The sequence below is a fragment of the Bos indicus genome, chromosome 13 (assembly GCF_029378745.1).
Source record: "Bos indicus isolate NIAB-ARS_2022 breed Sahiwal x Tharparkar chromosome 13, NIAB-ARS_B.indTharparkar_mat_pri_1.0, whole genome shotgun sequence".
NCBI classification, from domain to species: Eukaryota; Metazoa; Chordata; class Mammalia; order Artiodactyla; family Bovidae; genus Bos; species Bos indicus.
Window position 1 is genome coordinate 17,781,781 of NC_091772.1, and position 11,280 is coordinate 17,793,060.

General features: G+C 40.0%; 1 protein-coding gene and 1 pseudogene across 1 annotated transcript in view; one reads left to right on the forward strand and one right to left on the reverse strand.

Moving 5' to 3' along the window:
- The window catches only part of YME1L1 (YME1 like 1 ATPase), a 29,408-nt gene extending 18,148 nt beyond the window's left edge, over positions 1-11,260 (reverse strand). The window contains exons 1-2 of the mRNA XM_019972950.2: positions 10,456-11,260; positions 4,819-4,950 (exon numbers count right to left, since the gene is read on the reverse strand). Coding sequence (XP_019828509.2) covers positions 4,819-4,950; positions 10,456-10,488 — 165 coding nt within the window. The 5' untranslated portion in view covers positions 10,489-11,260. The remainder of the gene's footprint in view (positions 1-4,818; positions 4,951-10,455) is intronic.
- On the forward strand, positions 7,337-7,839 carry LOC109567906 (cytosolic iron-sulfur assembly component 2A pseudogene; annotated as a pseudogene).
- Positions 11,261-11,280: the final 20 nt, after the last annotated feature.

An 11,280-nucleotide genomic window follows, 5' to 3' on the forward strand; every position in this document is an offset into this window, starting at 1 on the left:
TAGTCAAGAAAGCAGAAACAGATGTTTTTCTGGAACTCTCTTGCTTTTTCCATGATCCAGCGGATGTTGGCAATTTGATCTCTGGTTCCTCTGCCTCTTCTGAAACCAGCTTGAACAAAAAACTTCAAGTAAGAGAAGTAAAACTAAACAAAACAAGTAAAATATCAACTTTTTATGACTGATGTAGTCAGATCCCTGGATTACATAGCTCTGGATTGATGTTCAGGTGCTAGACAATTATAAGCTTTGTAACAAGTCCTTCACATTCTTAGAATTCCTTTCCTCGTTAGGAAAATGATTATAAAATATATCCTGATTATTTCACAACAGGATAGTATGGATCAATGGATGAGATCATGCCTTGCCCATCTACATAGCCTAATATATACAGTAAGACAATTAAAGTCAGAATGAAATATTTAATAAGTGCTTTTTAAGGTAATAAAAACTGTACAATATAAGGCACATTATTATAATGGAACCAGAAGGACTACAATATTTAAAAGCTACAAAGATATTTTACCTTCTAAAATGGGGAAACCAAAAAGTCTATTTACAATACAAAAAGAAACACAGATTTTTAACTAAGAAGATTATTCACCTTACTTATTGGGTATCAGGTCCTAGGAACACAAAGAGAAATAAAGTACATATGAGTATGATAATTACCATACTACATGGTAACTCCTCTTATAGAGGTATTTTTTTTTAAGTGGTAACAGAACACAGAACAACCAATTTCCTAAGTCAGATAAGGTTTCCCAGAATTAACACTTAATTCACAAATGATGGGGAAACTTCGGGGAAGAGGACAAACAAAAAGTCATCGGAGGGCCTGGAATGTTTGAGATGCAGTCAAGTTCAGTGACTGAAGAAAGCAGTAGAAAGAAGGGCTATGGCCAAATTGTGAGGAGCTGTGTTTGAATCTAATTCTATACCTAATATCTTTAGTTTTGTTTTAGAGGAAGAAGACAGAAGATAAAGATGATAAGCTGGAGAAAAGAAAGCTGATATAACAAGAGAAAAAAGGCATGAACCTGAACTGAGCCCTAAGAGGGATGCAAACACCAAGTGGCAGACAACAGACATCTGAAGAAACCGGTGAAGTGCAGGATTATGAGGGAGGGGGGTTCTGGACGGATGCGCTGGTTATTGATCTGCTGTCTCTCGGCTCCTCTTGGTCCTCTCTCTGGCTCCACAATCATGTATCTGGGTCTCTTTAAATAGTCTTCCTTTGTTGGCCAGAACATTAAGTTGTCAGTAGAGGGCACTGGAGAGACTTCGTAGGAGCAGTTTCTGTTCCTGGTTCAGGCCACGTATTATGTTCACTCAACAGGCTCCTGGGTGCAACACCCATGGTTTCTCCAGCATCTGGCTCCTGCAGCTTCTCTGAAGCCTGGCTCCTGTGTGCACAGCTGCCAGCAGTACTTGGCAGCTTTCCCACAAAGAGCTTCTCCTGGTACCCAGGTGGCAGATTTCCATCAGGTTCAGATTGCACAGCACCAGCGACTTCTATGCCATTTAGTGAGCCAAGGCCATACCCTCTCCAACAACCTCAGAACCTCAGCCCAAGGGTGGAGAACTCTTCGTGGGTAGCTCAATCCTGGGAGTATTAGCTGCTCCTTGAATCTGCAAGTCCTATATATTTCAAGTTCTCTTTACTTATTATTAGCCAATCCCTAGTTATGCCAATCCCCTGTAAGACCGATGTTTTTAAAATAGTCAACTAAAAATACTTATTCTGTATATTAAACTTGCACTGTTCAAATGACTATGTGGTCTCTCTCTCTTGGTTGGACCCAGACTGACAAAGAGGTGCTAAAACCACTGTAAGATCAAATACACTGGAATCTGAAGAAGTAGTTCAGTTTTAGACATCTTTATTTTGAGGTCCTTGAAGTCTGTCCAGAGGGTATTTTAATAAGCCACCAGATAACTATTTTAAAACTTTAGAGATACTTTATAGAGTTGAAGGTAGATGTGGGAGTTATCAGCATATAGAAATATATAAACATTAAAATAGATAATCTGGGAGACTGTGGAGAATGAAAGTTAGATTACAGGTAAATGCATCCACTATTTAAAAGGCTGGCAATAAAAAGAAGTCCAGCAAAACAGAAAGAGGAAAAAAAAAAATCAATGCAGTATCACTCAATTTCTGAGTACTCTGAAAACAGTGGGTATTCTTAAGGAAAAGTTGAAAAAGTTGCAGATTTTTTAAAATGCCTGTATTTATTGCTAAGGAAACCAACAAAATACACCAAGCCTTCAAAATGGTAAAAGTAGTAGCCAAACTACAATGGGAGATGGTATAAATAAAAGCAACAATTTAAGTTCAGAATACTACTTTTTTATAAGTCTGAAAGCAAAAGGCACAGAAGTCAGACAGCTTGGAAGGAAGTTAAAAAGAAAGTTTTTTTGCTTGTATTGTGAGGTGGATGTCTGGATGAGTAAGACTTGATGAAAGCAAAGGCATCGCAGAACAAAGGAGGTCAGAGTAGAGATGAGGAAGGATGCTTAAGAAAAATGGAAATGTTTGTGAAAAAATAACAAGCAGTCACCAGTGATAAACCACAGGACTAATGAGGGTAAAGCAGAGGATAAGACACCAATTCCGTATCTGAAACCATCAGTCTTAAGCTCAACTTTGACTTCTAGAATTTAGTTACTGTTTAAGCTAAAATATACTTCACCACGGATCTAGCCATTTCACTTAATGAAATAGTCAAGTATTTAGTACCATGGAAAGTACAAGTGGTGCTGTTTATAGCAGAAAAAATTGGAAACAGTACCCAACAACAGACCGTAAAATGAACAGTCTGAAGTCATAAAAACTAACGTATGGTATAACGAGTTCATAAGACCATTAAATGATGAAGGAAAAATCTTAATCTGCATATACAGTATGATCCAACGATTACAAAATATAAAAGTACAAGGGAGAAAAGGAGAAGTAGGATCAAACATTAATTTCTCCCACTTACATAATATTTTCCAAAATTTCTGAAATGAACATAGTAGCGCTGCATGTAGCAATTTTGACACACGCAGTCATATCATTGGGAAAGCTCTCTCAGACTGTAACTGAGAAGGGTGTCACAAAACAAGAACGGACCACCTATAGAAAGATGCAATAGGAATTTGGCAGATAGTATAAAAGCGAACATAAAGACAAATTTTTCACCTACATAAAATTGTATTTCAAGACTTACCTCACAACCATCCCCTCATCCCACTCCCACCAAAAGCAAATATGGAAACACTGTCAGATTTCATTTTCTTGAGCTCCAAAATCAATGCAGATGGTGACTGCAACCACAAAATTAAAAGACACTTGCTCCTTGGAAGAACAGCTATGTCAAACCTAGACAGTGTTAGGAAAAGCAGAGACATCACTTTGCTGACAAAGGTCCGTCTAGCCAAAGCAATGGTTTTTCCAGTAGTCATGTATGGATGTGAGAGTTGGACCATAATGAAGGCTCAGCACCAAAGAATTGATGCTTTCAAACTGCGGTGCTGGAGAAGACTCTTGAGAGTCCTTTGGACTGCGAGGAGATCAAACTAGTCAATCCTAAAGGAAATCAATCCTGAGTATTCATTGAAGGATTGATGCTGAAGCTGAAGCTCCAATACTTTGGTCACCTGATGCAAAGAATTGGCTCACTGGAAAAGACCCTGATGCTGGGAAAAATAGAGGGTAAGAGAAGGGGGCAACAGAGGATGAGGTGGTTGGATGGCATCACTGACTCAATGGACATGAGTCTGAGCAAACTCAGGGAGACAGTGATGAATAGAGAAGTCTGGCTTGCTGCAGTTCATCGGTTTGCACAGAGCTGGACACGACTTAGCGACTGAACAACATATACTATCCTCTGCCACAGTCCCTCAAATGAGGACTAAGGATATAAGCCATTTACGGGCTAAAGAAGCTTCTGTGAAACTTAGCCACATATTAGAGTGTCTACTATGAAAAATGTATTCTGAGCTACAAGCAACTATCTTAGTAACAAGTCTTGTAAACACAAGTTCCTACATTAGCAATTTGGTATATACCAGACCACGATGATTTTACAATTCTCTGAATACGCAAAGCACAGTTTCATAGCTAATACATTTCATTTTCAGGTATCTGTGTTTCAACTGTTCAATTACACTGAAAGCTTCTATAAGGCAGCATATAATAATGTCTTGCTCTTCTGTCTTCCCTGAGACTTGTGGGGCAGTTGTGGAGTTAACTGTGGGATCCCTGCTCCACTGAAGCAATACAAAAGAACACTGAAATGGTATCACACAAGTAGTAACATAGGAAGTGAATACGAATACACTGCCACGTGCAATTTTTTATAAGATAAATGTTAAAAATAGGACAAAGTAATATTCTACACATACAACAAAGCCGGAATTAGATGTCTTTAATCCTACAACAGAGATTAAGCTGAAGACAGAAGTCACCCTGCTACAAATGCCTAAACATAGAAAGTTATTTCAGGCATGTTTACAATGTACTAAACCAGAAGGCAATGGCACCCCACTCCAGTACTCCTGCCTGGAAAATCCCATGGACGGAGGAGCCTGGTAGGCTGAAGTCCATGGGGTCGCTAAGAGTCAGACACGACTGAGCGACTTCCCTTTCACTTTTCACTTTCATGCATTGGAGAAGGAAATGGCAACCCACTCCAGTGTTCTTGCCTGGAGAATCACAGGGATGGGTGGGCTGCCGTCTCAGGGGTCGCAGAGTCGGACATGACTGAAGCGACTTAGCAGCAGCAGCAGCAAACCAAAAAAGCTTTCTCACACATCCAGGGTAAAAACTCTTACCTCATTGCTGGGGGCCTCGTGCTCAGACACTACATCTCGATGCTGGTTTTGCGAAATGGATGCACTGACAGAAACTGGTGTGGTTTTCGGTGAATGGAAGGCATTGATGAGATGACTCAGAGGAACTGTAACCTAAAAAAAGATAAAAGCTGAAAATCAGCAGTGCTTTTTAGAATAAAAACAGCAAAAAAAAAAAACTTTTTATTGTCAGAACTGGGGACTGTACAAAGTTAAACATACATTCTTTATCAAAACTATACATTAAAAATTGTAAATACTCAGATTATTGCTGGTCGAAAACTACTAACTTTCAGGACAGCATTGGGGCTATATACAGCAAAAGTACTAAAAATACATATATTTCATTGTTGTAGCAACCTAACTCTAAGGGATTTATTCCAAGGAAATAATCTGGTAAGTAATAATCTATGCTTGCATATGCCTAGATGACAATTTTCATCAAAGTATTTTAAAATTTATGGAAAGCTAGAAATGTCCAAGAATAGGGGAGTGGCTAAATAAACAATACCACAACAAAAATGAAATATCTCACAGACATGAAACGAGCAAGCATATATCCAGAATTTTGTAATTTTCAACTTCCCTACTACACCACCCCACCCTATTCTGGGCCACCAGCATCTCTAAGTGGATTTTTTTTTTTGGTATGTGGATTTTTACAAACAGCAACCTAACTTCTCTCCCTGAATCGCCTCTATTAAAGCCAGTCAGATCTCATCACTCCTCCACTCAAAACTCTCCAATGGCTTTTCTCACAGTAAGAGTTGATGTCCTGACAACGATGACGTCCTGGCTCTCTCTCACTTCTGTGACCTGATCCACTATTAAGTTCCCCTTCAGTCTCTCTGCTCCGGCCCCCTTGGCCCCCTCGTTGTTCCTGGAGCACGCCTGGCAGGCTCCCACTCAAGGATTCTGCACTGCTGTGTATTCCCATCTCTCCAGTTAGTCAGAGAGTCTGCACTCATGCTTCCTTCAGTACTTAACTCAAAAGCAACCTTTTCATGTGTCTTTTCCCTGGCCAACCTACTAAACAACCCTCTCCTAAGAAATATTCCTTACTGCCTTCCTCTGCTCTATTTTTCCTTCTTGACATTTATGTTATCTAACGCACTTTATGTATTTACTTGTTTATCTATATATTGTTTACTAGAAACCTCAACCTAAGTCCCCTTATTAGCATAAATCCTGGTGGGTGATCCAAACAGGGGCTTTAAGAATAAAAACACGCCTATTACACAGGAAATTTCAAGGGCTTCAGGAGCTCTGTGCCAAGAACTGGGAACAAAGACCAAATATTTTTATTTATTATACCACATTCTCCCACTGGAACGTAAGTTTCATGTCACAAGGGATTTCTTTCCTGTATTTTAATATTTTTCTCTTTTATTTATACATTAATTTACTGTAAAGTGTTTTTACATAATACTTACACACCTTAGATTTTATTTTTCTCTAACTTTCTCTATTTCATTCAATACTGTATCCCAGTGCAACAATAATGTACACAGTAGTTGCTAAATAAACATTTGTTGAGAAAATGAATAAACTAAATGGGCTCTTACTATATGACAGGTTTTATACTATATGCTTTACTTAACTCTCTCATTTAATCCTCGTAAGAGACAAACACGTTAGTTACTTCTATTTAACTGATGAAGAGAGCAAGAAATTAGATTCAATGTCATGTTCCACGTCATTCAGCAAGAAAGTATAATATTAGAGGAACGATTCTAACCCAGATAATCTGACTTCAGGTTCCACTTAAAGATTTTTCATCCCATGGTTACTGATGCAGAAGTAAAGTCATAATATTGTTATATGAAAAAAGCAAGCTATAAAACTTTATGTAACTTTTTTTTAAAATTATGCATACAGAACTTTCCTGGTGGTCCAGTGGTTTGATCCCTGGTCTGGGAAGATTCCACAAGCCACAGGCAACTAAACCAGTACGCCACAACTACTGAGCCCAAACGCTAGAGTCCGTGCTCCTCAACAAGGGAAGGCCTCACTCGCTCCAAGTAAAGAAAGCCCAAGCACAGCAATAAAGACCCAGTGCAGTCATGAATAAATGAATAGTATGCATACACATATTTGTATAGAGTTAAAGGGATGAAAGAAGTTATTCTAAAATGCAGTCTCTTGGAGTTGTGGAATTATGGGTGATCTTTATTATCTTGTATTTTTCTTTTCAGCATTTTTGGCAATGAGTGTGTATTAAGAGTAAGAAATGATAAGCTCTTTTAAAGCTGCAGGAATCAAATTAAGATACATATTTTCTGCCTATACCTTTAAAAAGTTTTATTTTACTTACTTATATTTCTTCCCATTCAGTAAAGAATTTAAACTGCTGTTTCCCTAGGTCCTCTGGAACAATGCATCTGGTCCCACCTATTACCTGCTTCCCTGGACCTTTAGGCTTGTCTTGGCTCATTTGAAGACCAGGCAGTTGATAAATCCTGAGGCTCGCTGCTCAGACTGACTCGGGTGGAATGTAAGAATGGGGCAAGTGTCCGGACTGCTCTCCTGGACACTGAGCAGAGTCCTGTAGCTCTCAGATCTCTCTGAGTGGGGAGCTGACCAGCAACCCCGCATCATGGAAGAGAAAAGAGCTAGAAGTTTATGACCTGATTCAAACTTTCTGGGACCCAGAGAAGCCCAATACTTTAGAAGAAATGGAAGTGGTAACAGAAAGTTGTGTGGAGGTTCAAGAGATAAATGAAGACGACTATTTGGTCATTATAAGGTTCACACCAACAGTACCTCATGCCTCTTCAGCAACTCTTATTGGGTTGTGCTTAAGAGTAAAACTTCAACAGTGTTTACCATTTAAATATATGTTGGAAATCTAAATTTCTGACGGAAACCACTCAACAGAGGAAGTTATGAACAAACAGATAAATGACAAAGAGCTAGTGGCGGCTGCAATGGAGAAACCCAACTTAATGGGAAATCGTGAAACAGTGTCTCCTTGCCCCTAAGAGCTGTTTTAAGAGCCACTAAACAGTAATCATTTGATATATTTGTTTAAACTCTTTGTAAAATGTAGAAGATTCATGTTTAATACATAGGTGATTTGTACCTCAGAGCATTTTTTAAAGGATGATTTCCAAGCAAGACTTAATTATAAGGTAGTAACCTAAGTCTGTTCAGTGTCCAACATTCTCAGGATTTGTAGCACTTAAATGATCAGCCAGAAAAATATTTTTTAGTTATGTTTAAGATGAGTCGCTATTTTTCTGATCCCTATTATGATATACCTGCTTTTCATGTCAAATATTTACCATGCCCAAATGTATTAAATCTAAATCACTCTGTAAAATAAATAAAATAGACATGATTCTTGTTAAAAAGAATTTAAATTGCTAAAACATGGTCTGATCTCTTCTCAATGAAAAACTTGACCCTCTGTCATACAATTTAAATTCAACTGTATTAAACCAATTAAGCAACCAGGAAATACAAATTGTGTTCTGGGCTTCCTGGTGGTGCAGTGGTAAAGAACCCACCTGCCAATGTAGGAGATGCAGGTTCGATCCCTGAGTCAGGAAGATCTCCTGGAAAAGGAAATGGCAACCCACTCCAGTATTCTTGCCTGAAAAATCCCATGGATAGGGGAACTTGGCGGGCCACAGCCCACGGGGTTTCAAAAGAATCAGACGTGACTGAGTGACTAAACGTTACTCTCTTCCACAGTATAAAATGCCTAAGAGTCCTACATGGCCCAGTTAGGACTGCCTGTAGTACATACAGCTCCTTCACTATCTCTACCAACATCACACACCACTAACTCCACTTAGCAATGATAAATTCTCCTAATATGGGATCTTCTTGATACCATGGACTTCCCCGGTGTCTCAGTGGTAAAGAATCCGCCTGCAATGCAGGAGACGCAGGAGTTACTGGTTTGATTACTAGGCTGGGAAGATCCCCCGGAGGAGGGCATGTCAACCCACTCCCGGATTCATGCCTGGAGAATTTCATGGACAGAGGAGCCTGGCGGGCTACAGTCCATGGGGTTGCAAAGAGTCAGACATGACTGAAGCAACTTAGCATACATGCACACTTGATACCAACTTCCTGCAGGTTCCAAAAGGTTTAATATTCAGAAGACCAAGTCAAATTTTTTTTCAAGTGATTGGCAGGACTCCACCAGACACTAGTAACACCTTCTTGCAGCCAGCTGATCAAACCAGAAACATCTTTTTCCATCATCCCTGATGAAATTCTATTCTTTTTTCAAAATAAATCTCATACCCTCCTTTTCATAAACACTGTCACCCCTTAGCAGTGCATTAGCCCCTCTCTGGATTACTGCAATAACATCCTTATCTGAAAACACCTCCACTCTTGTTCTTCCACATTCTCCACACAGCAAGAAGCCAGTATTACTCTGTAATAGACTGTTTTGTAAATCGGATCATGTCACTCCTTAACATGTTTAAAAGAATTCAGTCGTTTCCAAAAAATTGTAAATGAAATTCAAAGTCCCGTATAACTCCCTGTATGATATGTCAAGTCCTCTTTCCAACCTCCTTTCTGTCATTGGCCCTTTAATCACCAACCAGGCTCTAGCCACACTGGCCTTATTTTTGTTCCTCCAATCAGCTAGGCTTGTCACGATCTCAGAACCTCCAGAGGTTCTGTCTATCTGTTCCTGTCTATTCACGGGGCAAACTCCTACTCATGTTTTATTTCACGTCATCATTAAAGTTCCATATTTTCTTTGTCCACCTAGTACATTACTGAAGACCTATAAATAAATTACTTTTTTTTTAACCCAACGAGTACTAGCAAAACAAAAGCGAGTGGAGGTTACACAAAGGGACATAATTATAATCTTAAACCAAAAAAACTAAAGAATGTCAAAGATATTTTGAAAACTGAATGTATACAAAAACTATTTGCAAAACTGTGAAGAACTCTCAAAAAAAAAGTTATCATCAAAAATGATTTTTAAATGAACTAAGAACAAAACAGTCACAGGTGATAACTCCTGAGAGAATTAAAAATAAAAACCCTTGGAATCTTTTTTCTCTGCTCTTTTGCTTCATAAATGGAAAGATGACAAGGAGGCTGAATCAAAATTTTAACTGCAAGTAATAACTTAAAATATATGTATTAGTTATTGTTGATAAAAAAAAAAAGAGAGAGAGAGACAAAGCATTCATAGAAGCTTGCAAATTTCTTCGCATGTCTGGGTTAAATGCCATTTAAAAAAGAGAGTCTGGGTTGTGAGTACCAGTCTCTGAAGACGCGGAAAGACAGAAAAGAAACATCACTTGCTCCCTCTACAGCTATGGTAGACTTTCCCCCTACCCACTCCCCAAACCCCACCCCAGAAATGCTTAGCACTAAACAGTGCCAGATGAGTTTCCAGCAAAAATTCCACGCAATCAAATCGGTAAGCCAAGATCTCCATCACGTTCGTACTATACTTAGGGTTCTTCGTCAGCCTTTTACTCAGCGTCGCCCGATCTTTTCTCAACACCAAGACTCCAACTGGATTAAACACTTTCCTCCTACGACCCCTTAAGGGAAACTGCTTCCAAGAAACGCAAATGGCAAACAGCCCGGAGTAGGGCTGGGACAGAAAAATAAACTGGATGCCGGACCCACCTGGGGCTGCACGGTGCTCGACAGGGAAAACATCTTCTCCAGGCCGTCAGCGACCTCACCCGCCTGCCAAAACTGTCCCTCTTCTCCGGTCCGGCGGGGAGGCGCTGAGCCCTCTTTTCCCTTCCTTTTCTCTCTCCGCGCTCTCACTCTTCCTAGAAGCGGAAAATGGCCTCCCCAACCTACAGCTGCTGCAACGACAGACAACCCGCCCCGGAAGGCAAGGCGCTAACGCACCAGTACTTCCGGGGCAGGTGAGGTCGCCACCCTGGGCAGCTGACGTCCCCGAAATAGTTCACTTTCACATTCAATAATACACGCGCCGGAGCCCCAAAGCTTTCTGGCTGTCGTTTTCTTTTTAAAGAGGAACGGCATCCACCCCGTTAAATCTTCCTCCAGCTTTCTTATCAATACTTCCGACATATTCTCCTGTTGTGACTGGGCCTTGAGCCATAATAAGCTCTTTTGCTGCAATTTAGTGCTCTTTATCTTCCCCACAATAAATAAAAAACTTCCTGTTCCAGATAGGCAAGTTACACCCAGTTAAAATGTCAAATTACAGGACCAGGCATGCGCTTCCTGCTCTCCACATGCGCTTCCAGTTTCTCCACATTCTATGATTTCACTGGTCACGGATTCACTGACCAGACCGAACTGGTTTACATTTCTCCCGCGGGTGAGAGGCCCCAAAGGAGTCTGGTGGGTTAATGCAGACCCCACCAGCCTCCTTTGGAGATCGGGATAAAAAACTCTTCAAGTCCGGTTATTCAAATTACAGCCCCCAAAGTCCCTTTCCCCATCGGCCAAAAACTGTCGTGCCGTCCCCAT